Genomic DNA, 26,753 nt, shown 5'->3' with positions numbered 1-26,753 from the left:
ACCTCAACTGAGGGGTTAATTGCGGCGGATCGCAGCGTGCAGTCATAGGGGCCGGGATATGGCCGGCATATTCATTGGTGGCGCAGTGGCCACAGTCCCTCCCCTCCTCCTCCTACTCTGTTTTCATTGGTGGTCAGCGGCAGCCGCGCACAGTGGGGAGGGAGGGACTCCCTCCTTCTCCACTGTGCCGGCTCAGGAGAACATGGGATCATATCGCGGTCCGGCGATATGCACAAAATCCATATCGTGGCACAAATTTATATCGTATATCGCCCACCCCTACTCCAGATCTTGACTGAAGCCAGGCTATTACTGTAACGCCTTGACCCATAGAATAAAGGTAATATGCTAGTTATGATGAATGTTGTAAATTTAAAGTGAACCTGTCATCTGCACAATGCCGCCATCACTGAGGGCAGCATAGTATAGTGACAGACCTGCTAATTGATTACTGACATGCAGAACCCTGCCTCATGCAATCTGCATTTTGTGGTGACAGTTATACATGGCCCCCGTTTACAAATGAAGTCAAAGAGCAGAGATTTATAAGCTATGTACACCTTTTTGTTTTTTTTATTTATTATTATTGCATAGTACTTATTTTGAGTCAAAAATCATTTTTTAAATTGGTTGTTATTAAAAATGTTGAACCCCTGTATCTGTGCAGTCTTTAGTTTCTCTAGTAGCAGGCTGTTCACTCGGGCAGCTCAGCTGACGGCTCCTTATCTCTGACTTCTGACCTCCTGAACACTCATTATAGCTCAATTTCTGTCTTGTTGATAAGAATGTGGCTTAAATAAGTGTTTATGACCTTTTAGTAATTTAGAGGTAAGGGTTATTAGATGAGCCACACAAAGTGAAAGTACCAGTCACACAGCTAAGGCTACTTTCACACTAGCATCGGGGCTCCGCTTGTGAGCTCCGTTTGAAGGGTCTCACAAGCGGCCCCGAACACATCCGTCCAGCTACCAATGCATTCTGAGTGGATGCGGATCCGCTCAGAATGCATCAGTCTGCCAGCGTTCAGCCTCCGCTCCGCTCAGTGAGCGGACACCTGAACGCTGCTTGCAACGTTCGGGTGTCCGCCTGGCCGTGCGGAGGCAAACGGATCCGTCCAGACTTACAATGTAAGTCAATGGGGACGGATCCGTTTGAAGTTGACACAATATGGCTCAATTTTCAAACTGATCCGTCCCCATTGACTTTCAATGTAAAGTCTGGACGGATCCGTCTGAACTACTTTCAGACTTAGAATTTTTTCTAAACTATAATGCAGACGGATCCGTTCTGAATGGATCCAAACGTCTGCATTATAGGAGAGGATCTGTCTGTGCAGATACCAGACGGATCCTCTCTAGGCTACTTTCACACTAGCGTTCAAACAGGTAACCCTTTGTAACAGACTCAATATTTTTAATAAAGACCATCTGAAAAAAAAAAAAAGCTTTTAGCCCAAAATGAGTGAAATGCAATCGTAAAAAAAACTGCCCCAAAGGTGAACATAACCTTTAAATATATAAATTACACATTTTGCATGTTTTCCCCCAGTAAACTATATATCAATGTGCTCAGCTCCTCCTGCTCTATGACCTGCTGCCTGTATATTACATTTCATTTCACAGTGATGGGTCCTCTTTAAGATATATATATTTTTTTATCAAAGTATCATGTATGCAGAGCAAATGACAATTCATTTTTGTTTCAGGCTATTTTGGCTTTTTGTTGGGTTTACATCCGCAAATACCAGAGTTGTCAGGAAAGTGAAGCAGTGTCTACTATCACGGCAATATTTTCCCTGGCTGTGGCCCTGATCACTTCTGCACTGCTACCTGTGGACATTTTTCTTGTGTCTTTTATGAAGAATGAAAATGGCACATTTAAGGTAATTTATTTAAAGTTATTTTATCTTTATATTGGAACAAAGTTTATTTCTGTCTGTGAACAATTCACTAATAACTGGATTATGAGTCTTTCTTGTCATCGGCTTGCATTTGTTTCCATTATGCTCTTTGTGTGTGTTTTTTTTTTTTTTTTCGCGGAGCCGCAAAACACTGACACTGGCACTATAATAGAATATGCCTAATCTTGTCCGCAATTGCGGACAATAGGACATGTTCTATTTTTTTCGGGAACGGAAATGCGGACCCGGAAGTGTGGGTCCGCATTTCCGGATCCGGGCAGCACATCGTGCAACCCCATAGAAATGAATGGGTCTGCAATTCCGGAAAATGCGGAACGGAATTGCGGACGTGTAAATGGACCCTAAAAGGGATTGCAACAAAAATGTCAATCTGCATTAGTAGGTCAGGATTGGTCATCAATATCAGATTGTGAGGGGACAGTTTAATTGCAACTACTCTGTCCCATTCAGGTGAATGGGATGAGCAGTTATTACATTCTACAATCAAGATGACATGCAGTGCAATTTGAAGCTGGACTAGTGCTTGTGCAAGTTCACAATTTTCGGACATTTCTAGCCATGGGATGTTGCATTGTCTTTCTGGAAGATCCCATCCACCACCAGGAAGGCAATTTGCATGCATGGGTGTATGTGATCTTCAAGGATGGATTCATACTCATCGGTTAAGAGCAGGGCCGGTGCAAGGATTTTTGCACACAAGCGAAGCTACATTTTGGTGCCCCCCCACAACTCGGTGGGGGTGATGTGACATGGAGGGGGATGAGAAATGTGACATTTCTCCCCCTCAATGTCACATCATCCCCTGCCTTTTACATCACCTCTTTGTGTCACATTTCCCCCCTCTATTAATGTTGTGTAAAAATAAACATTATGCTCCTCACCTGGGCCTGTTCCCGTCTGCAGCAGCTCCCCTTCTCCTCTGTGTCCTGGTATCTTCTCTCTGTGCTCCCGACAAGACTTTGAGGGCCTTTCCCACTCAGCCAATCAGTGGCTGCAGCTGTGTCATGTGTCAGACCAGTGATTGGATCAGCGGGAAATCCTGCCCTGACGTGACACAGCTGCGGCCACTGATTGGCAGAGTGGGAAAGGTCCACAAACTACTTGTCAGGACTCGGGACCCCAGAGAGAAGATATGAGGACCACCACACAGAGGAGAACAGCCGCAGGAGGCCGGCGGCATGCAAGTGAATAAAGGAAAAAAAAAAGTTTCATTTTTTCCGCCGCCCCCCCCCCTTCTCAGCGCCCTAAGGCGGCCGCTTGGTCTGCCTTATTATAGCACCAGGCCTGGTTAAGAGTGCCTTCCACATATATGACTGGGCTCAGACAATGTCATGAAAAGATTCCCCTGACCATAACACTATCACCACCAGCTTTTCTTTGTTCTTTTTTTTTCCTTTCACCTGACAAGCTAACATTCTTCCATTCGATGAACCAAAAAAACATAACTCATTGGAGAAGGCAACCCTTTGCCAATCATCGGAGGTCTAATTCCGTTACTGCCGTGAAAATGGAAACCTTTTTTGCCGATGCAACTTTCTTAGCAGAGGTGCTGTTACCATCCATCTGTTTAAGATCCCCACATGCAGTAGGATTCACTGAGCATCTGGTAACCCCCTGGTTCATTTTGGTGGTGAGCTGCTCCACTGTAATGTGTTGATGCACCCTGGTAGCCATCGTTCACCTCTCACATCATAGACATATGGTGCTCCACAGTTTACAGTGGTGCCATTTGTCCACTCATGATACACTCTCACCTCAGCAGCACATGAGCAGTTCATATACTGCCAACTTTGGCTAAAAGCCAACAATTATCTCTTTTTGCAACTCTGGTTAAATCGCCCATTTTATCCATGACCGCAATGGGGGATATGTGTGCAGGTATCTCATACCATATATATATACCCACCAAGCCAGCCACAAATTACCGACTATGGTGTCATGCTTTTTCTATGGACCCATTGCTGATATTAAAATGACTTAAATGTGTGTGTATATGTATATATACACACAGATATATAGTAGATATAAAAAGTCTACACACCCCTGTTAAAATGTCAGGTTTCTGTGATGTAAAAAAATTAGACAAAGATAAATCCTTTCAGAACTTTTTCCACCTTTTAATGTGACCTATAAACTGTACAACTCAATTGAAAAACAAACGGAAATCTTTTAGGTAGAGGGAAGAAAAACTATAAAAATAAAATAATATGGTTGCATAAGTGCGCACACCCTTAAACTAAGACTTTATTGAAGCACCTTTTGATTTTATTACAGCACTCAGTCTTTTTGGGTATGAGTCTATCAGCATGGCACATTTTGACTTGGCAAAATTTGTCCACTCTTCTTTGCAAAAACACTCCAAATCTGCCAGATTGCGACGGTATCTCCTGTGCACAGCCCTCTTCAGATCACCCCACAGATTTTCAATCTGATTCAGATCTGAGCTCTGGCTGGGCCATTCCAAAACTTGAATCATCTTCTGGTGAAGCCATTCCTTTGTTGATTTGGATGTATGCTTTGGGTCGTTGTCATGCTGAACGATGAAGTTCCTCTTCATGTTCAGCTTTCTAGCAGAAACCTGAAGGTTTTGTGCCAATATTGACTGGTATTTGGAACTGTTCATAATTCCCTCTAGCTTAACTAAGGCCCCAGTTCCAGCTCAAGAAAAACGGCCCCAAAGCATAATGCTGCCACCACCATGCTTCACTGTGGGTATGGTGTTATTTTGGTGATGTGCAGTGTTGTTTTTGTGCCAAACATATCTTTTGGAATTATGGCCAAAAAGTTCAACCTTGGTTTCATCAGACCATAACACCTTTTCCCACATGCTTTTGGGAGACTTCAAATGTGTTTTTGCAAAATGTAGCCTGGCTTGGATGTTTTTCTTCGTAAGAAAAAGCTTTCGTCTTGCCACTCTACCCCATAGCCCAGGCATATGAAGAATACGGGAGATTGTTGTCACATGTACCACACAGCCAGTACTTGCCAGATATTCCTGCAGCTCATTTAATGTTGCTGTAGGCCTCTTGGTAGCCTCCCAGACCAGTTTTCTTCTCGTCTTTTCATCAATTTTGGAGGGACGTCCAGTTCTTGGTAATGTCACTGTTGTGCCATATTTTCTCCACTTGATGATGACTGTATTCACTGTGTTCCATGGTATATCTAATGCCTTGGAAATTCTTTTGTACCCTTCTTTTGACTGATACCTTTTAACAATGAGATCCCTCTGATGGTTTGGAAGCTTTCTGTGGACCATGGCTTTTGCTGTGGGATGCAACTAACAAAATGTCAGGAAAGACCAACTAGAGCAGCTGAACTTTATTTGGGGTTAATCAGAGGCACTTTAAATGATGACAGGTGTATGCTGACTCCTATTTAACATGATTTTAAATGTGATTGCTTAATTCTGAACACAGCTACATACCCAGTTATAAGAGGGTGTGCAGACTTATGCAACCACTTTTTTTTTTTTTTTTTTTGTTCCCTCCACCAAAAAGATTTGTTTGTTTGTTCAATTGAGTGGTACAGTTTATAGGTCACATTAAAGGTGGAAAAAGTTTTAAAATGATTATCTTTTGTCAAATTTTTTTTTACATCACAGAAACCTGATATTTTAACAAGGGTGTGTAGACTTTTTATATCCACTGTGTGTGTATGTGTGTGTGTGTATGTATGTATGTGTGTGTGTGTGTGTATGTATATGTATGTATGTATATATATATATATATATATATATATATATATATATATATATATATATATATATATATTACACATATGCTATCCTCAGGAAAGCTTGTATAATATGTAGCACTTCTGCCACCTGTAGCAAATACAAGTCCACACTGGGAGCTCTGCTTAAGGGTCCATTCAGACGTCCGTAGTTCAGGGTCCGCATCCGTTCCACAATTTTGCGGAAGGGGTGCGGACCCATTCTTTTCAATGGGGCCGCAAAAGATGTGGACAGCACACTGGGTGCTGTCCACCTCCATAGTTCTGTTCCGAGGCCTCGCAAAAAAGATAGAAATGCCTATTCTTGTCTGCAGACGTGCTCTATCACAGCCGGCCATGTGCGGTTCGCAAAATGTGGAACGCACATGGCCAGTATCCGTGTTTTGCAGATCCATAAAACACTTGAGGACATCTGAATGGACCCTTAACCAGCACTGACAGTCTTTCAAACATGCAGACTTGTGTGTTCTTTTTACCTCATTGTGCCCATATTATATGTGAGTGAGCAATAGAAGTCATACTCACAAGTCGCTGGTACACAACCTTTTGTTTCTTTTAAAGAGGACCTTTCACCTTGAAAAACATTGTGAACTAAGTATGCTGCCATGGAGAGCGGCGCCCGGGGATCTCACTGCACTTACTATTATCCCTGGGCGCCTCTCCGTTCTCCCGTTATGTCCTCCGGTATCTTCGCTCACTAAGTTATAGTACGCGGTGTCTGCCCTTGTTCTGTGGGCGTAATAGTAAGTGCAGTGAGATCCCTGGGCGCCGCTCTCCATGGCAGCATACTTAGTTCACAATGTTTTTCAAGGTGAAAGGTCCTCTTTAATTTCTTTAATTCATTCCAATATTAATGATTGAACCGTAATTCATTCCAATATAAAATGGTACATTGTGAGGGATGCTGAGACAGACATCGTTCACAGTGTGAACGAATGAAATAAATAAATAAAAAGAAACAAAAGGTTTTGTACCAGCAACTTGTGAGTTTGACTTTTATTGCCCAAAAAATTGTAAATAATCACCATTAGAGTTACAAAAGAATCCTTTTTTGAAAACACAATAATTACACATAGACGATTGTAGTTGGTATTGTGTCTCTAGGATCGGCTGTTCTCTGTTTGGATCTTACTCCATAGTAACGCGATACATCGGGCTATGACGTGGGGACATGGCGGTCATGTGATGACTACGCCACTTACATCACGCAAAGCTTGCAGTGATCAGAAATGTCCAGCGCGTGCGCAGTTTATGGATATGGGCTATACAAGTCACGTGATCGTGGCCAGATATTACCTCATTGTGGGCAGTGCCCGATGCCTTGCGCGTACATTATGTTTGGTACAGCACCCATCCCCCAGAATCAGCTATTGGTAATTATTCTATTTTAATTAGATGTGATGGGACCATAAAAGGAGGAAGTTTCTTAGTTGACCTTTATCTCCGGAAGAAGCCCAGTGTGGCGAAACGGTGTTGGGAGGAGGTGGCCACAGAGTTGGTGCACTGCTTGATGGTATCATATTCGGTGTTGTTACTTTTTGATATTGGGATTTACCTTTTGATTCTCTTTAGTGCCGTTCTAGTGATTTTTGTGTCAGTCTTATCTACCTTTTCCATTTCGTCCACCATGACGGCTCTACTATGAGATTGACCCTTGACCTCTGTAGGGGCAGGAACACACAGAGTTTAAAAGGCCACCACCCACACTCACCCTCAGTGTTTGCTGTCCCTACGGGGTCAACCACACAGAGAGCCCTCCTGGTGGAGGTGAAGAAAAAGTTTATTATTTTATAAAATACCTGAGGATTCCGTCCTCGTCCCCTGCCCTCCTACGGTCTGGTCCAAAGCTGTGCAGGGGATTCATATGGAGCCGATCTCGCTTCTGTACCAGGAGCCTGTATCCCTCCCCACAGTGCGGTCCCCCTTCCCTATGTTGAGGAAGCTGACCGCAGGGAAGCAGCATGCTGAACGCCGACAGGAAGCCTCAGCATTACTCTCTGCTCCCGGCGGCTGGAGGCGAAAGGGGCGGAGCTTAGACCGGAAGGGGCGGAGCTTAGATCGGCCGCACGGCGGTGACGTCAGACGCCGGACTGACTACTCGTGGCGGCAGATTCAAACAGGCAGTGGCACCGATCTTCCTCCTGGCGCATACAGCACTAATGTCTGCTCCTGAAGCCCCGGACGCCTCTACAGCCCAGATGGACTCTGAAACTCCCTCGGCTACTCCAACAGTGAGTTCCCCTGTGGGGAAAGACAAAATGATGTATCTTTTTTTGACTTACTTGCTGTTTTGTCTATTGATACCTGGCTGCTCCTCTCTTTCATAGGGAGTTAAAGAGCCCAGAACAAGGTCTAAAGTTCAAAGATGTGCAACTTGTAATAAGAAGCTTCCCGAGAATTATAAAAAAGAAGCTCTGCCAGAGCTGCATAAAAGACCTTATAAAAGAGGAGCAGCCGTCAATTTTGTCCAAGGTCAAAACGCTTATTCAGAACGAAATAAGTCCTCTTTGGCCTCCCTCAGATCAGCCCCGTCTACACCTCCTGCTGCAAAAAAACCTAGATTATCCGCCCCATCCTCCTCTGTTTTGGAGATTATGGACGAGGGGGCCTCCACCTCTGGACAGAATGTGGACTTTGACGTTCTATCAGAGGGGGAGATAATGGAAGATAATAAAAAATATTTCTTTTCTTCCGAGGATATGGAGGAGCTATTGGGAGCTGTCAGAGCAACCATGGGGATTGAGGAGGTGAAAAAACCAAGGTCCGTCTTAGACGAGATGTTCGGGGGACTCAGAGCAAAAAAGTTAAAAGTTTTCCCAATGAATGAAAATTTAAAGGACATGATCTTAGACGAGTGGACTGACCCCGAGAGGAGACTAGGGGTATCTCGGGAATTCAGAAACCGATTGTTGTTTGATCCAGCGGACGTCAAATTATTTAACAAGACCCCCAAAATTGACATCCAAGTGGTGAAAGTAGTTAAGAAGACTTCCCTCCCATTTGAGGACTCTTCACAACTACAGGACCCAATGGAAAGGAAAGCCGACTCTCTCCTAAAGAAATCCTGGGAGACAGCTATGTTTGGGGTCAAAACCAACATAGCCGCAACATCTGTCGCAAGATCTATGTGTTTTTGGCTTAACGAACTAGAAGAACATATCAAAAACAAGACTCCTAGGGAGGAAATATTGAGCTCTATCCCACTCCTCAAATCTGCCACGGCCTTCTTGGCGGATGCCTCGGCGGAATCGGTGAGGTTCGCCGCTAAGGATGCGGCCCTCACCAATTCCGCAAGGAGAGCTTTGTGGATGAAAGCCTGGGGAGGGGATAGAGCATCAAAAGCAAAACTATGCTCCATAGCGTTTTCTGGGGAATACGTTTTTGGACCCGTATTAGACTCTATCCTGGAAAAGGCTGCAGACAAAAAAAAAAAGGGGTTCCCGGAAGAGACCAAAAAGAAGCCCTTTCATTCCTCCAATCCCAAACTAGACCCTATAGGGGCAAAGGAAAGGGGGGTAGGTGGAGTTACCAGAAGGGGGGAAAAGGCAGAGGTTTCCTTCTTAACCCCCAAAATAAAGATAAACAATGACGCCAGAGTAGGGGGAAGACTGCAGAATTTTCTGTCCCAGTGGGAGTCCATTACAAAAAATCCATGGGCCCTAAATATAATTCGGGATGGCTACCGGATAGAATTTTCCTCAGTCCCTCCAAAGAGGTTCAAAATAACCTCTCACAGCCCAAAAATAATAGAAAAAATCTGGCAGGGTATCCTGCAACTTATAGACTCAGGCGTTGTGACAGAAGTCCCAAGTTCAGAAAGAGGAAGGGGTTATTATTCCAGTCTATTTCTGGTACAAAAACCAGATGGTACCTTCCGCACTATTATAAATCTAAAAGGATTAAACAAAGTGGTCGCATACAGGAAATTCAGGATGGAATCTGTAACATCCATCATTCCCCTGATCAGAACAGGAGACTTCATGACATCCATAGATTTAAAAGACGCGTACTATCACGTCCCCATAAACAGATCATCGCAAAAATTCCTCAGGTTTGCCCTAGTGGACAGCTCAGGAGTTGTAAGACACTTCCAGTTCACTGTGTTACCCTTTGGAATCTCATCTGCTCCAAGGGTATTCACAAAACTAGTAGTAGAAATGATATCCCCTCTGAGAGCAGAAGGGATAAAAATTTTCCCATACTTGGACGACTTTCTGGTCCTGGGACCCTCGGAGCAGGAGACAACCAGCATTACCAGAGACCTGATGCACAGGTTTTCAGACCTGGGGTGGGTAATAAACCTGGAGAAATCAAGTTTAATCCCCTCAACCAAAATGAAATTTCTGGGGGTAATACTGGACTCGGTCTCCCAGGTGACATCCCTCCCTCGGGAAAAAGTTACGTCGTTTATAGAAAAAACACAAAAATTCCGAAGTCAATCCCAGTGCTCCATTCGCAATGCCATGAGCCTCCTAGGCACAATGACCTCCTGCATAACAGCGGTGTCTTGGTCTCAGGCCCACACCAGGATTCTCTAATCTTGGATCCTGAGAATTTGGGACAAGAGACAGTGCTCTCTAGAGAAAAAAATCCCCATCCCGAGTCAGGTAAAATCAGATTTAAAATGGTGGATGAAAGAGGAAAACCTGCAAAAGGGTGTACCCTGGGTAAAAGATCCGGAGATTCAAATAAACACGGATGCAAGTGGTACAGGATGGGGAGCAAAAATAGGCTCGATAAATTACCAGGGCACTTGGTCGGACGCCATGAGAAAATGTTCCTCAAATCACAGAGAATTGAGGGCAGTCTGGGAGGTGCTGAAGGTGTCACAGGACAGGGTCTCCGGAAAACACCTAAAAATTCTCTCGGACAACGTAACAGCCGTAGCATACCTGAAACCTCAGGGGGGCACACGATCATCAGGCTTAAAGGAATTGGCAGAAAAAATATTCTCCTGGGCGGAAAAGAACGTTCTATCCATCACTGCTATCCATCTAAAGGGTACAGAAAACATACAGGCGGATTTTCTCAGCAGAGTAACCATAGATCCGGGGGAATGGGCCCTAAACTCAATCGTATTCGAGCAGATTACCAGGAGGTGGGGGACCCCCAAGATAGACCTGTTTGCATCAAAAAAGAACGCAAAGGTCCATCCCTTTTGTTCCCTAAACCCAAGAGACAACCCTTGGGCGACAGACGCATTTTCAGTCAGGTGGTCTTGGGATCTAGCCTATGCCTTCCCCCCTTGGCCATTAATACCCAGGGTGCTGCAGAAAATAAGATCGGACCCAGTAACAGTAATACTGGTTGTCCCGTACTGGACAAAAAGGAATTGGTTCCCAGTGTTAAAAGAACTAGCTCTGGAAGAACCCTGGATAATCCCCCCACGGGAGGACATTATCTCTCAGGGTCCAATTCTTCACCAGAATCCAGGTCTTTTCAGACTATCGGTCTGGATCCTGAACGCGAAATCCTAAAAAGCAGAGGGATATCAGAGAAAGTCATAAACACCCTTAAGTCCAGCAGGAAGGAAGTTACTTCTGCAATATATCTTAAAGGGTTTCTGTCACCCTGCAAAACTCATTTTTTTTTTTTTTGGATAGTTAGATTCCTCATAGTGCGATATAGGAGAATATAATGCTCTTACTTACTTTCATGCGGCCGATTCTTTATAAAACGAACTTTTATAATATGTAAATGAGGGCTCTACTAGCAAGTAGGGCGTCCTCCCGTAAACTCTTCTCCCAATATTCAAAAAGTGCTAGACTTCCTCCAACGAGGGTTAGATCTGGGCCTTAGACCAAGTACTCTCAAAGTACAGATCTCTGCTTTGGGGGCTTGTTATGATACGGACCTGGCCAGTCACAGGTGGATAAGGAGGTTCATAAAAGCTGCCTCAAGATTGAGACCTTCCCTAACCCCTAGGACGCCTCAATGGGATCTAAACTTGGTCCTAAAAAACCTTACAAATTCGCCTTTTTCTCCCACGCAGGATATATCTCTCAAACACCTATCTTTAAAAGCAGCCTTCCTAGTGGCAATCACTTCAGCCAGACGTCTGGGTGAAATCCAAGCGCTGTCCTGCAGGGAACCATACCTCACGATCTTCCCGGACAGAATAGTTTTACGTTTAGATCCAGGTTTTCTCCCAAAAGTGGTGTCGGACTTTCACAGAGACCAAGAGATCATCCTTCCATCTTTTCCCAAGGACTACCCATCACAGGATCAGTTCCAGCTCCTGGACGTCCGGGATACCATCATACAATACCTGGACTTAACAAAAGAATTTAGGAAAGATGATAACCTTTTCGTTCAGTATGGGGGTCCAAACAGGGGGAAAAAGGCATCTAAAGCCACGATCGGAAGATGGATCAGATCTACTATTATTTGCTGCTACCAGAAGTCGGGTCTAGATAGCCCCACGAATATAAAAGCTCACTCTACAAGAGCTATGGCGTCTTCATGGGCAGAAAGAGGAGGTGTCTCCCTTGACAGGATTTGTACTGCAGCCACCTGGTCGAATATAAGTACTTTTATCAAACATTACCGGATTAATGTGTCAGCTTCTGCGGATTTAACCTTCGGTCAGAAGGTTCTACAAGCAGTTACCCACCCTGTTTAATAATCTGGTACAGTAGTTCTCATAGTAGAGCCGTCATGGTGGACGAAATGGAAAGACCGTAATTAGACTTACCGGTAATTCTGTTTCCTTGAGTCCACCATGACGGCCCAGATTTCCCCCCCTGAGATTTAAGGAGGGGTTGAGTATGAATTAATACTCAAATAAAAAATGTATATATTCATATACTTGCCTAGGTTAAGGCTACACCCACTTGGTAATTTGGAAAGCACTGAGGGTAAGTGTGGGTGGTGGCCTTTTAAACTCTGTGTGTTCCTGCCCCTACAGAGGTCAAGGGTCAATCTCATAGTAGAGCCGTCATGGTGGACTCAAGGAAACAGAATTACCGGTAAGTCTAATTACGGTCTTTTTCCATTTTTACTACCTTTTGTGCTCCGGCTCTGTGGTTCCTCCTATTTATCTTCTTCTGTATTGATCTATCCGCTGCTTATTTTAGTATTATTTTACGATCGTCTGAGTAATTATTGTGTTTTCAATAAAGGATTCTTTTGTTACTCTCATGGTGATTATTGACAAATTTTTTGGTGGGGTGTGTAACAAGCTCTTTTTGCTTCAATCTAGATTGTTGTGAATACTCGATAAAATATCATTTGGTGTCTATTCTATTGCTCACTCACATGCAATATTGGCATAATGAGGTAACAAGAACACCCAAGTCTGCATGTTTGAAAGACTATCCTCAGTATCAGATTGGTGGGGTGTTGGAGTGGCTCCTGCGCTGCACACGTCTGTCCATTGTGTAGTGGAGGGAGGTGGTTGATGTAGTGCTACTACAAATAGGTGCAGAGATGCAGTAAGCTGCTCTGTCCACTACACAATGGACAGAGCTGTGCAGTTCCCGAGCTACTTTCAAACAGTTTATTGGCGGGGTGTGGGGTTTCGGACCCCCTGGAATCTGATATTGATAACCTATCTTGACACCATCATTATCACAATACTAGAAAATCCCTTCAAGAAAAAAAATGCCACTGGTTTTTGATTCAGTTTCTTGAGCCAATTGTGTGGTTTTATTTTTGAGCAAATTTACAAAGTTTGTAGCAAATCAAACAGAATAATGTTTTCTACGCAGGGCTGGGCAGAGGATAATGCCACACGGGCACAGATTGAGGATACCATTTTAATTGGATATTACAGTAAGTATTGTAATTTGCCTAAGGTAAAGTATACTTATTTTATAACCTGACCTATATATTTTTTTGGTGCATCCTTTTACATGACTTTTGTAGATGGTGTTACTTTTCCTTGTATTTTTTTTTTGAGGGATGAGTCTTTCTGATGTCATATTTACTTCATTTCATGTAGCTCCCTTCTGCCGACACATTCTATGTTCTGTGCACAACGGTTTGGGCTCCACTTCTGCTCCTTCTCCTCTCTCACAGCATGCAGTTTCACAGAAACTCATAATTAAGCTGTAGCTTAAAGCTGTCCTTTTTTGTCTAGTATTTACTTTCGGGCAAGAAGAGGCTTTAAGTCGCAGAGAATTGACTTGGAGCCTCGCATTTTATTTTATTTTTTTTGGGGGCAAATTAAATCTCTCTACTAATTTTATGAGCTTTTACTGATCCTAAAATGGTACCTTTGTAATGAGTTCTGAGGAGCAGTTATTTTCCCAAGGAAATTGCCTACTAGAGAGAATATACTGGTACATATAAATCCAGTTCAAAAGCTGCCTCTAAGTCTACATCCCAAGAAGTCTGTGCTGAAATCTGCATACAAACGCACAAATAATTTATGCCGATTTTTGGATGTGAATTCAGATGCGGCATTTGTCCTGAATGATTGGTGTGTGTGCTTATTTTTTTAATTTTATTTTTTTTGCACAGTGGCCGGCACCTGCCTTCCAAGGTGACCACCAGATTTGTAGTTGGATTTCGGTGAAATATAGAGGTCACCTTGCTGAGAGACCAATACATTACTTTGCCTAGTAAACGATGCTATCCGTTCCATGATGCCTCAGCACAGAAACACTTTAGCAAGTAGAAAGACTACCCAAAGTGCTCGTGGGAACTAAATGTGATCATTCATCCCTCAAGCTATATATTATAAGCACTGAGATAGGGAGCCTGAACTATCATTATCTTCATTATACAGTACCATAATCATTAACTTGTGTGGAACAGTCCAAGCAGACTTTTTTTTTCTACATAGACTGCCTGTATTAGTGATACAAGCTTATCTCATTGACTAAATAGAAAACGTGTCACCGAAACTTGGTTTACACTGTTGCTATGCAACGGCTCCAGTGTGATATTTAGTGATAGGAGCAGTAAGACAAAGAACAGGTAAGAGACCACCACAAGGAGTTTTGTAATGGATGCAAGTTTCCCTTAATAAATAAAGGAGATCATTACTTACGTGGCAGATCCCAGGCCACAGCAACGCTTCACCCAGCCAGGATCTGTTTACATGGCGGCAGCAGTGACAACACATGGTAGCTGCAGCCAATCACTGACATCTTTGATGCACCACTGAGGCCAATAGATAGCTGCAGCAGTTACGATTCGACACTCTCCAGGTCAGGAGACCAACAGCTGTGGCGTGGAATCTGCCAGGTAAGTAATAATACAATTTTTTTTAATTTTTATGGCAGGCCGATCCCCCGTGTTGTCTGATTTCCTCCGGAAACTAGATCCTTTAAAAAAAAAAAAAGACTGCGTTCACATAGCAGTAATAGTGTGCCAGAAAAACTCGCCACAAAATCGATAGTTAAAAATGTATGTACATGCATGCCATTTTCCACTGATAACTGCCTCAGTATCACATGTAACAAGCATCATGTATTTTTCTTTTCATATGTGGTTTTCGATGTTGTGCTTTTTCCCATTTAAAGGGGTATTCCGGTTACTATAAATATAACTTATGTTTTAGACTAATTCATCAATAATTGCCTAATATAATGTCAATTTCACATATTTAGCATTAAGTAGTTTTCTTCCACTGCTACCCACTGTGTTTCCTCCTAAATTACCATGGCATCGACCTGTAGTTCTGAGCCTTTGTTAGGTCGAGCATGCTCAGTGTGTAGAGTAGAGGGGGCGTGACCAGACTGTTTATCAGCAGCCAATCAATAAACATCAACACTCAGCAAGAAAGCTAGGGATTGTAGTCTTTGTAGTTTTTTTGAGGGAAGATCAGGCGCCATGATATACCCAGTGTGTTGCAGGCTCACATAGGAGCTAGACAAATGGATTGCAAGGTAAATTGAAGCTCTGGTTTATATGTATAGGTATGGGTTCTGGTTGGGTCACAGCTTGCAGCCTTAATACAGTTTTTCATACATTAAGTTACTTTACTGGAATATCCCCTCTAAAATCAGTGTGGCAACTGCAACCCCAATTCCAAAAAAGTTGGGGGCCAGTGTAACATGTCAAATTTAAATAAAAACAGTGATTTGCAAATCTCATAGACCAATATTTTATTTAGGTATTCTGCTACAAAAACCGAATATCAAATTTATTGAAAAATCCATAAATCACAATAATATAAAATAATCAATTAAAACCATAATGAGTACACGGAAATCACTGGCTAATTAAACCCTTAAAGTGTATACAATTAATACTAACACTGTCCTCAGAAGAAAAGCTCTAATCCTAAAGTGGAAGTGCTAAATATGCATGGAGAAGGAATGTTAAGTATAACAGAAACAATCGCGTACCAGTCACTGGATGCAGCCAGGATGGCTCCCGCACCTACACGCTTTTTGGCGTGCCTCCGTCTGGGGGTCAGAATAGATCTTATAGAGATATCAGATGTTGAAAGTGGTACTAATAAATAGCTGGAGGAGCAATTTACAAGTCATATGACTGGGTATAAAAAGGGCATGTTAGATTCAGGAAAATGTTCCTCAATGTAAAATTGGGAAGACTGAAAATCCCACCATCTACAGTACATAATACCATCAAAAGGTTCAGAGAATTTGGTTAAATCCATATGCACAAGTGACAAGCCCTCAGGTGGCACTGCATTAAAAACTGGTATGATTCGGTACTGGAAATCACTGCATGGGCTCAAGAACACTTCCAGAAAAAAATGCCTGGGAACACAGTTCACCGTGCGTTCCGCAAATGCAAGTTAAAGCTGTATCCGGCAAAGAAGGGGCCGTAAGTCAACATGATCCAGAAACGCTGCAATTTTAAAATAGAAAACTGCTCTGTGGTCGGATTAATCAAAGTTCGAAACTCTCTTAGGAAATCATGGACACAGTGTACTGCCAACTCAAGAGGAAAGGGACCAACCAGCTTATCAATGCACAGTTCAAAAGCCTGCATCTCTGATGGTATGGTGTTACATTAGTGCCTTTGGCATGTTGTACAGTATACAGAGGTTTTTAGAACAGTCAGGTCCATAAATATTGGGATATCTACAAAATTCTAACATTTTTGGCTCTATACACCACCACAATGGATTTCAAATGAAACAAACAAGATGTGCTTTAACTTCAGACTGTCGGCATTAATTTGAGGATATTTGCATCCAAATCAGGTGAACGGTATAGGAATTACAACAGTTTGCATATGTGCCTCGCACTTGTTAAGGGACCAAAAGTAATGGGACATAATAATAATCATAAATCAAACTTTCACTTTTTAATACTTTGTTGCAAATCCCTTGCAGTCAATTACAGCCTGAAGTCTGGAACGCTTAGACCTCACCAGATGCTGGATTTCATCCATGGTGATGCTCTGCCAGGCCTCTACTGCAACTGTCTTCAGTTCCTGCTTGTTCTTGGGGCATTTTCCCTTCAGTTTTGTCTTCAGCAAGTGAAATGCATGCTCAATCGGATTCAGGTCAGATGATTGACTTGGCCATTGCATAACATTCCACTTCTTTCCCTTCAAAAACTCTTTGGTTGCTTTTGCAGTATATTTTGGGTCATTGTCTATCTGCACTGTGAAGCGCCGTCCAATGAGTTCTGAAGCATTTGGCTGAATATGAGCAGATAATATTGCCCGAAACACTTCAGAATTCATCCTGCTGCTTTTGTCAGTAGTCACATCAATAAATACAAGAGAACCAGTTCCGTTGGCTGCCATACATGCCCACGCCATGACACTACCACCACCATACTTCACTGATGAGGTGGTATGCTTAGGATCATGAGCAGTTCCTTTCCTTCTCCATACTCTTCTCTTCCCATCACTCTGGTACAAGTTGATCTTGGTCTCATCTGTCCATAGGATGTTGTTCCAGAATTGTGAAGGCTTTTTAGATGTTTGGCAAACTCTAATCTGGCCTTCCTGTTTTTGAGGCTCAAGAATGGTTTACATCTTGTGCTGAACCCTCTGTATTCACTCTGGTGAAGTCTTCTCATGATTGTTGACTTTGACACACATACATACACCTACCTCCTGGAGAGTGTTCTTGATCTGGCCAACTGTTTTGAAGGGTCTTTTCTTCACCAGGGAAAGAATTCTTTGGTCATCCACCACAGTTGTTTTCTGTGGTCTTCCGGGTCTTTTGGTGTTGCTGAGATCACCGGTGCATTCTTTTTAAGAATGTTTTGGCAACTTCTAATGTTTTTGCTAACTCTCTGATGGGTTTGTTTTGTTTTTTCAGCCTAATGATGGCTTGCATCACAGCTAGTGACAGCTCTTTGGATCTCATCTTGAGAGTTGACAGCAACAGATTCCAAATGCAAATAGCACACTTGAAATGAACTCTGGACCTTTTATCTGCTCATTGTAATTAGGATAATGAGGGAATAACACACACCTGGCCATGGAACAGCTGAGAAGCCAATTGTCCCATTACTTTTGGTCCCTTAAGTGGGAGGCACATATGCAAACTGTTGTAATGCATACACTGTTCACCTGATTTGGATGTAAATACCCTCAAATTAAAGCTAACAGTCTGCAGTTTAAGCACATCGTGTTCGTTTCATTTCAAATCCATTGTGGTGGTGTATAGGGCCAAAAATTTTAGAATCTTGTCCATGTCCCAATATTTATGGACCTGACTATGCTCCAATCCAGACAATGTCTCTTTCAGGGAAGGCCTTGCATATTTCAGCAAGACAATGCTACACCACATAATGCATCCATCACAACAGCTTCACAGAACAAGAGTCTGGGTGCTAAACTGGCTTGCCTGCAGTCCAGACCTTTCACCCAAAAAAACTGTTGGCGCATATCCTGAAACATAAAATCTGCCCAAAAAAAAACAGGACTGTTGAGCAGCTAGAATTCTATATCGAACAAGGATGTAACAACATTCCCCTCTCAAAACCAGCAATTAGTCTCCTCACTTCCCAGACATTTACAGACTTATTAAAAGAAGAGGGGATACTTCACAATAGTAAACATGGCCCGTCCCACCTTTTTTGAGATGCTTTGCTGCCATTAAGTTCTATATGAGCCTGATATGTGTTCTTTGATATATTGTGAATAAAATATGGGTTTATGCGATTTGCAAATAATTGCATTCTGTTTTTTATTTATTTTTTCACAGTCCTGACTTTTATGGACTTGGGTTGTACAACAGAACTGCATTCCATAGTCCTTGTCACTAGATTGCCAAAAAACTGAATCTGTGAACTTAACCTGTAGAGGACCAGTGCTGTACATGTACGGCGGGCTCAGGAGCTGCGCTCACCTGCGCTATCAGTGGCATGGACCCGGCAGTCACTGACAGCCGGGCCCCTGCTGCATATGTAGAGGACCTCTGCCGTACATGTACAGCGCTGGTGGACATGACTTAAAGAGAACCTGTCATGTGGATATTTGATTATAATCTAACTAATTATATACAATCATTTAACTACTAAAAAGTACCTTTAGATGTATTCACTTACTGGTGTGACAGATGGTTACCTCATAATATACACACAAAGATGCCTCATGCCGCATGCTAATGAGCTGATTTGAGTCCAGCGTGATGTCAGCGAGTCCAGCGTTTTTTTTTTTAATTCAGAGCTATAGCCACTCCCCTGCCCACCTGCTGCTGATTCATATGGAAACAAACTGTCATTCAGCAGCAGGTGGGCGGGGAGAGTCAGGAGCTCATGAATATTCATGACTCATCATTATCAGCTGGAGCTTTTCAATACAAGATGTTGGCAGATTGCCTGGGTCAATTAAAGAAAGTTACCCAGCATTTTGCTAAGAGAATCAGTCACTTTTTTATGTTGCCCTTAGTTAGGACACCATAAAACTGGTGACAGGTTCCCTTTAACCACTTTCAGACCGGGCCATTTGCCCCCTTCCTGACCAGGCCTAATTTTGCAAATCTGACATGCGTCACTTTATGTGTTAATAAGTTTGGAATGCTTTTATTTATCCAAGCCATTCATAGATTGTTTGTTTGTTTTTCTCGTGACACATTGACTCAAATTTACCATTAACATGAAGTACAATGTTTTAACTTTTTTATTTAGTAAAAAAATCCAAAAGGTAATGAAAATTAAAAAAAATTCACTGTTTTAAAAGCAGAGATTCAAATTTAGAAAAAAGTGATCCCTCATAAAATATTTATTACTTAACATTCCCCATATGTCTACTTTATGTTGGCATCATTTTGTAAATGTCATTTTATTTAAGACATTAGAAGGCTTAGGCTACTTTCACACTTGCGGCAGTGTGATCCGGCGGGCAGTTCCGTCGTCGGAACTGCCCGCCGGATCCGCCGATCTGCCGCTGACTGAAAGCATTTGTGAGACGGATCCGGATCCGTCTCACAAATGCATTGCAAGGACGGATCCGTCTCTCCGCTTGTCATGCGGACAGACGGATCCGTCTTGTACATTTTTTCACATTTTTATCGGTCTGCGCAGGCCGGAAGGATGGATCCGGCATTCCGGTATTCTGAATGCCGGATCCGGCGCTAATACATTCCTATGGGAAAAAAAGCCGGATCCGGCATTCAGGCAAGTCTTCAGTTTTTTTCGCCGAAGAGAAAACCGTAGCATGCTGCGGTTTTCTCTTTTGCCTGATCAGTCAAAACGACTGAACTGAAGACATCCTGATGCAAACTGAACGGATTACTCTCCATTCAGAATGCATGGGGTAAAACTGATCAGTTCTTTTCCGGTATAGAGCCCCTGTGACGGAACTCTATGCCGGAAAAGAAAAACGCAAGTGTGAAAGTAGCCTTAGAATTTTAGAAGCAATTATTAAAATTATTAAGAAAATTTCCAAAACCAACTTTTTAAGGACCAGTTCAAGTATATAGTCACTTTGTGAGGCTTACATAGTGGAAACCCCCCATAAATGACCCCATTGTAGAAACTACACCCCTTAAGTTAATCAAAAATGATATTACAAACTTTGATAACCCTTTAGGCGCCTTTCACACGGGTGAGTTTTCCGTGAGTGCAATGCGTGAGGTGAACGCATTGCACCCGCACTGAATCCGGACCCATTAATTTCAATGGGGCTGTGCAGATGAGCGGTGATTATTCACGCATCACTTGTGCGTTGCGTGAAAATCGCAGCATGTTCTATATTCTGTGCGTTTTTTTTTTTTTTTTTTTACGCAACGTAGGCCCCATAGAAATGAATGGGGCTGCTTGAAAATCGCAAGCGGATGCGGTGCGATTTTTCGCGCATGGTTGCTAGGAGATGATGGGGATGAGCAACCCCCAACCCCATTAAAGTAAATTCACTGTATTATTTTCCCTTATAACATGGTTATAAAGGAAAATAATAGCATTTTTAATACAGAATGCTTACTAAAATGTCGATTTTGAGGGGTTTAAAAAATAAATAAATAAAATAAAATAACTTTCCTTATCCACTTGTTCGCGCAGCCGGCATAGTCTTCTTTCAGGACCTGCAAAAGGACATTTGACGTAATCACGTTCCCCACGTGGTGAGCTTGGTCACGTCAGTGCAGGTCCTGCTGAATGAATATAGAAGAATCTTCTATCTTTATTCAGCAGGACCTGCGCGGACGTCACCTTGCTCACCACGTGGTGAGCCCAATTACATCATCAAAGGTCCTTTTACAGGTCCTGAAAGAAGAAACATAGAATGTGACGGCAGATAAGAACCGAAAAATAATAATAATCCTCAGAACACCTAACCCAAACCCGAACTTCAGTGAAGAAGTCTGGGTAGCACATTCAGTTTTTTATCACGCGCGTGCAAAACACATTGCACACTTGCCATATAAACTGAACAACGCAATCGCAGTCAAAACTGAATTAAATGTTTCCCGCAATGCACACACGACACATCTGTAGCAAATCCGGGACACCCGTGTGAAAGAGGCCTTAGGTGTTCCACAATAATTAAAGGAAAATGGAGATGAAATTTCTAAATTACACTAGTTTGGCTGTTAACCCTCGATGTGTTAAAGAAAAAAAATTAAAAGGGAAAATCTGCCAAACACATCTTATTATTTATAAATCTGATTTTGCGGTTTCCAGAAACGCCCCACATATGGTCGTAAACTGATGTAAGAAAACACATCAGGGTGCAGAGGGAAAAGGGCGCCGCATGGTTTTTGGAATGCAGATTTTGCTGAACTGGTTTTTAGATGCCATGTCCCATTTGAAGCCCCCCTGATGCACCCTTACAGTAGAAACTCCCAAAAATGTACCCAATTTTGGAAACTAGGACATAAGGTGCCAGTTTTATTGGTACCATTTTGGGGTACATATGATTTTTTTTTTATTTCTCTTTTATTAAGTTTTTGTTTTGGCACTGTTTTTTTTATTTTTTACAACATTCATCTGACACGGTAGATCATGTGCTATTTTTATCAGGTTGTTACGGACACAATGATATCAATTGTCTTTCTTTGTTTTCAGTTTTACATAATAAAGTATTTTTGAAAAAAATAAAAAAAATTGTCTCCATTTTCTGAACACCATTTTTTTTCTTTTTCTGCCTATCTTCTTGTGCAGGGGCTCATTTTTTGCAGAAAGAGTTGAGTTGTGACATTTTTATAGAGCAGATCATTACAGATGTGGCAATACCTAATATGTATACTTTCTTATTTATTTAAGTTCTACACAATAATAGCATTTTTGAATCCCAAAAAATGTTTTAGTGTCTTCATAGTCTGAGAGCAATAGCTTTTTATTTTTGGACCGATTGTCTTAGTTAGGGTCTCATTTTTTGCGGAATGAGATGACTGTTTGACTGGTACTATTTTTGGGGGCATATACCTTTTTGATCGCTTGGTGTTGCACTTTATGTGATGTTAGGTGACAAATGGCTTTTTTGGCACTGATTTTATTTTTATTACAGTGTTCACGTGAACGGTTAGGTCATGTGATATTTTTATAGAGCTGGTTTTTACGGACGCGGCGATACCTAAAAAAAAAAAGTGGTTAAGAGCATGGCAAGTGCTCTGCAAACAAATGTAGATAGGGAAATGACTTCAAATAACATAAACTACGTTAAAATAAAAATAATCTTGATCTAGGAGGAGAAGGTCCATATGGAGTAGGAGGTTGAGCACGCGGTGTAGGTGGAAGCGGCGGAGGTAGCCAACACTGGTTTTTGGTTTTGTTTTTTAATTATTATTATTATTATTATTATTATTATTATTATTATTTTCAAATTCGGTTAGACCCCTAAACATTGGGAAATATAAAAAATAAAACAAAGAAAGTGCACTGGAGTACAACAATGGCTGGGTGAGGGCGGTATACATGTCTATTCTGCACAAGGTACGGATAAGTCCTGTGGGATCCCTGCCTGGTTCATTTTAATGAACGTGAGATTGTCCACATTGGCTGTAGACAGGTGGCTGCGCTTCTTTGATAACCCCCTCCTGCCTTGCTAAACAAACATTCAGACAATACACTGGATGCAGTGTAGGCGTGTGCACACATACTGCTCCACCATGTCGCACGTCCCCGTGATGTCCACGATTCAATTTATGCGCCTACCATGGTGATCACGGGTAATGGGGAATCGGGGTTCCATGCCGGAGAGGGAGCGTGAGAAAGGGATACCACATCCAAGGGAGGTCAATAGCTGAATCGTGATCGAGCGGAAATGTGTGGGACAAGTTGTTAAAGCGGAAGGATCGAATGAAAGGAGGGGGCGCACTTTAATTAAAGATGAATTTTAGAAATGTAAGTCCCTGTCACCTATGCAGAGCAAGGGTTTTTCATCGGCAAAAATGGGTTAATGTCACCCACCAATTAAACAGACTATTTTACAAAAATTTGTTTCCTGTCACCTATGCAGAGCAGGGGTTTGTATACGGCAAAAATGGTAAAATGTCACCCAAGAATGTAACAGATGCTTTTGCACCCTGCTCCCTCTTTTGCTGTGCTGGCGCCTCTGTGCGACCACCGCCTCTTCCTCCAAACTGCACACGTCACTTGCATGACCTTTTTGTTCCATGTGGGGTCTAGTACCTCATTATCTTCCACCCTCTCTTTAGCCCTGCCCTCCTTGTCAGACTGCAGAAAGCTGCAGCAGTTGGCACCTGTGTTTCGTCATCATCAGAGACGTGCTGCGGTGGTCTTCCCATGTCCTCATCCTGAAACATAAGTGGTTGGACATCAGTGCACTTAATCTCTTCCACTTTTGGGGCAGAGCTATGTGGATGGCCCACGGAAACCCTGCCAGCAGAGTCATCAAAAAGCCTAAGAGACTGCTGCATGACCTGGGGCTCAGACCGCTTGCCTGATTTGCAAGGGGGTGAGTTGATAGACAGATGGCCATGGGCTGTAGGTGCCAACTCTGATCTTTCAGAAGGGGACTGGGTGGGAGACAATGTGAAGGAGCTGGAGGCACTGTCAGCCACCCAATCTACTATCGCCTGTACTTGTTCTGGCCTCACCATTTGTACTGTCCTAAATGCAGTGTAGGCTGCAAATGTACTTTCTAGCGCAAAAGATGAGCATTTGTCACCCAACAATGTAACAGACAAATTAGTGAAACGTATTTCCCTGTCCACTATGTAGAGCAGGGGTATATCACAGCCAAAAATTGGTGACTGTCGAACAATGTATTAGACGAATTAGTGAAATGACATAAAATACGTAAAAATTAAAAATAATAATCTTGATCTAGGAGGTGGTGTTCCATATGGAGTAGGAGGTTGAGGAGGCGGTGTAGGTGGAAGCTGCGGTGGAGGAGGTAGCCAACACTGGTGTGTGTGTGTGTGTGTGTGTGTGTGTATAATATGTGTATAATATATATATTTTTTTGTTTAAATTGGGGTACACCCCAAAACATTGGGAAATATAAAAAGTACAACAATGAGAGTGCGCTGGAGTAGAACAATGGCTGGGTAAGGCCGGTATACATGTCTATTCTACACAAAGTTCGGACAAGTCCTGTGGGATACATGCCTGGTTCATTTTAATGAACATGAGCCTGTCGACATTGGCAGTGGACAGGCGGCTGCGCTTGTCTGTAACGCCCCCTGCCGTGCTAAACACACGTTCAGACAATACACTGGCTGCAGGGCAGGCCAGCACCTCCAAGGCGTAAAGGGCAAGCTCAGGCCATGTGCCCAATTTGGAGACCCAGAAGATGAAGGGGGCAGACCCATCATTCAGTACGTGTAGGCGTGTGCACATATACTGCTCCACCATGTTGGTGAAATGCTGTCCCCTGCTAAGACGTTCCATTTCAGCTGGTGGTGCTGGTTGTGGCGTGCTGACAAAGCTTTTCCACATTTTGGCCATGCTAACCCTGCCTTCTGAGGTGCTGGCGGTGCCCCAGCTGCGTTTACGACCTCTTCCTCCTCTGCCTTCACCTTGTGCTTCCACTGTGCCCCTGCTGTCAGGTGGGAATGCCATCAGCAGCGCATCTACCAGCGTGCGTTTGTACTCGTGCATCTTACGATCACGCTCCAGTGAGGGAATTAAGGATGGTACGTTGCCCTTGTAACGGGGATACAGCAGCGTGGCCACGCAGTATCAGCACGAGTTAGAATGTGGCCAACTCGACGGTCGTTGCGGAGACACTGCATAATGTAATCGCTCATGTGTGTCAGGCTGCTCAGAGGCAACGACAAGCTGTCCTCTGTGGGAGGTGTATCGTCTGTGTCCTCTGTATCCCCCCAGCCACGCACCAGTGATGGCCATGAGCTGGTTTGGGTGCCATCCTGCCGAGCCCATTATCGCACACCACAAGGCCGGGCTTGAGGCTCACTGGCGTGTCTTGTCGTCAGCACATTGTCTGAAAAACTGCCATGCCAGGGAACACCTTGGCGCTGGCTTTGGTGTGCTCGGTCACTTGGTGCGGTGGGCAGTAGCAGGCGTACTGCCTAGGGAATGGCCGCTCCACTTTTGCACCCTGCTACCACTTGCTGTGCTGGTGGCTCTGTGCGACCACCGCCTTTTCCTCCGAACAAGACTGGTCACTTGCATGACCTTGATTCCATGTGGGGTCGAGGACCTCATCTTCCTCCACATCATCTTCCACCCAGTCTTCACCCCTGCCCTCTTTGTCGGTATGCACACTGCAGAAAGCCAAAGCAGTTGGCACCTGTGTTTCGTCATCATCAGAGACTTGCTGCGCTGGTCCTCCCATGTACTCATCCTGGAACATAAGTGGTTGGGCATCGGTGCACTCAATCTCTTTCACTTCTGGGGCAGGGCTATGTGGATGGCCCTGGGAAGCCCTGCTAGCAGAGTCATCAAAAAGCAGAAGAGACTGCTGCATGACTTGGGGCTCAGACTGCTTGGCTGATTTGCAAGGGGGTGAGGTGAAACACTGATGGCCATGGGCTGAAGGTGCCAACTCTGATCTTTCAGCAAGTGACTGGGTGAGAGACAATGTGAAGGAACTGGAGGCACTGTCAGCCACCCAATCTACTATCTCCTGTACTTGTTCTGGCCTCACGATTCGTAGAGCTGCATTCGGCCCTATCAAATAACGCTGAAGGTTCTGTCGCCTACTCACACCTGAGGAAGGTGTTTTTACTTGTGTATGTAGCTGGCACAGATCAACCACGTCCTCTCCCTGCAACAGGAGCTCCACCAACACCAGCAGCACGACGACCAGGGCCACGTCCCTTATTTGACGCTCTTCTCATTATTTGCGTTCACCCACCAAACGACCGTTTTTTTTCGCCCTATAAGACGCACCAGCCTATAAGATGCACCTAGGTTTTTGAGGAGGAAAATAAGAAAAAAAAAATTTTTGAACCAAAAGGTGTGCTTTTGGTGGGTTTGGAATTAATGGTGGTCTGTGCATGACACTATTATGGGGGATCTGTTCATGACGCACTGTCATGTGGGGGATCTGTGGATGGCACTGTTTTGGGGGATCTGTGGATGGTATTGCTATGGGGTGGGGGAACTGTGGATGGCACTGCTATATCATCCACAGATCCCCCTCATAACAGTGTCCCCCAATACACCGGCCATCTGCTCACCGCAGTATTTATAAACATTAATCCTTATCCTGTTAATAAGTTTAACTAAAACTGCGCTCTCCCCTGTATCCCCAGTATCAGTACAACACTTACAAACAAGCTTCCATAGCAGGCAGAGCGGACGGCAGCAGTAACGTCACTCACTGACGTTGCGCGCCTGCTTCA

The 26,753-nt window shown here is 43.4% G+C and overlaps 1 protein-coding gene across 1 annotated transcript in view; it reads left to right on the top strand.

Moving 5' to 3' along the window:
• LMBRD1 (LMBR1 domain containing 1) overlaps positions 1-26,753 on the top strand; it is a 263,866-nt gene that overhangs the window by 14,373 nt on the left and 222,740 nt on the right. Inside the window, exons 2-3 of the mRNA XM_040428628.1 lie at positions 1,706-1,882; positions 13,363-13,426. Coding sequence (XP_040284562.1) covers positions 1,706-1,882; positions 13,363-13,426 — 241 coding nt within the window. The remainder of the gene's footprint in view (positions 1-1,705; positions 1,883-13,362; positions 13,427-26,753) is intronic.

The sequence above is a fragment of the Bufo bufo genome, chromosome 4 (assembly GCF_905171765.1).
Source record: "Bufo bufo chromosome 4, aBufBuf1.1, whole genome shotgun sequence".
Taxonomy (NCBI): Eukaryota; Metazoa; Chordata; class Amphibia; order Anura; family Bufonidae; genus Bufo; species Bufo bufo.
Note: the sequence above shows the minus strand (reverse complement) of the source record. Positions and strands in the feature narration are given on the sequence as shown.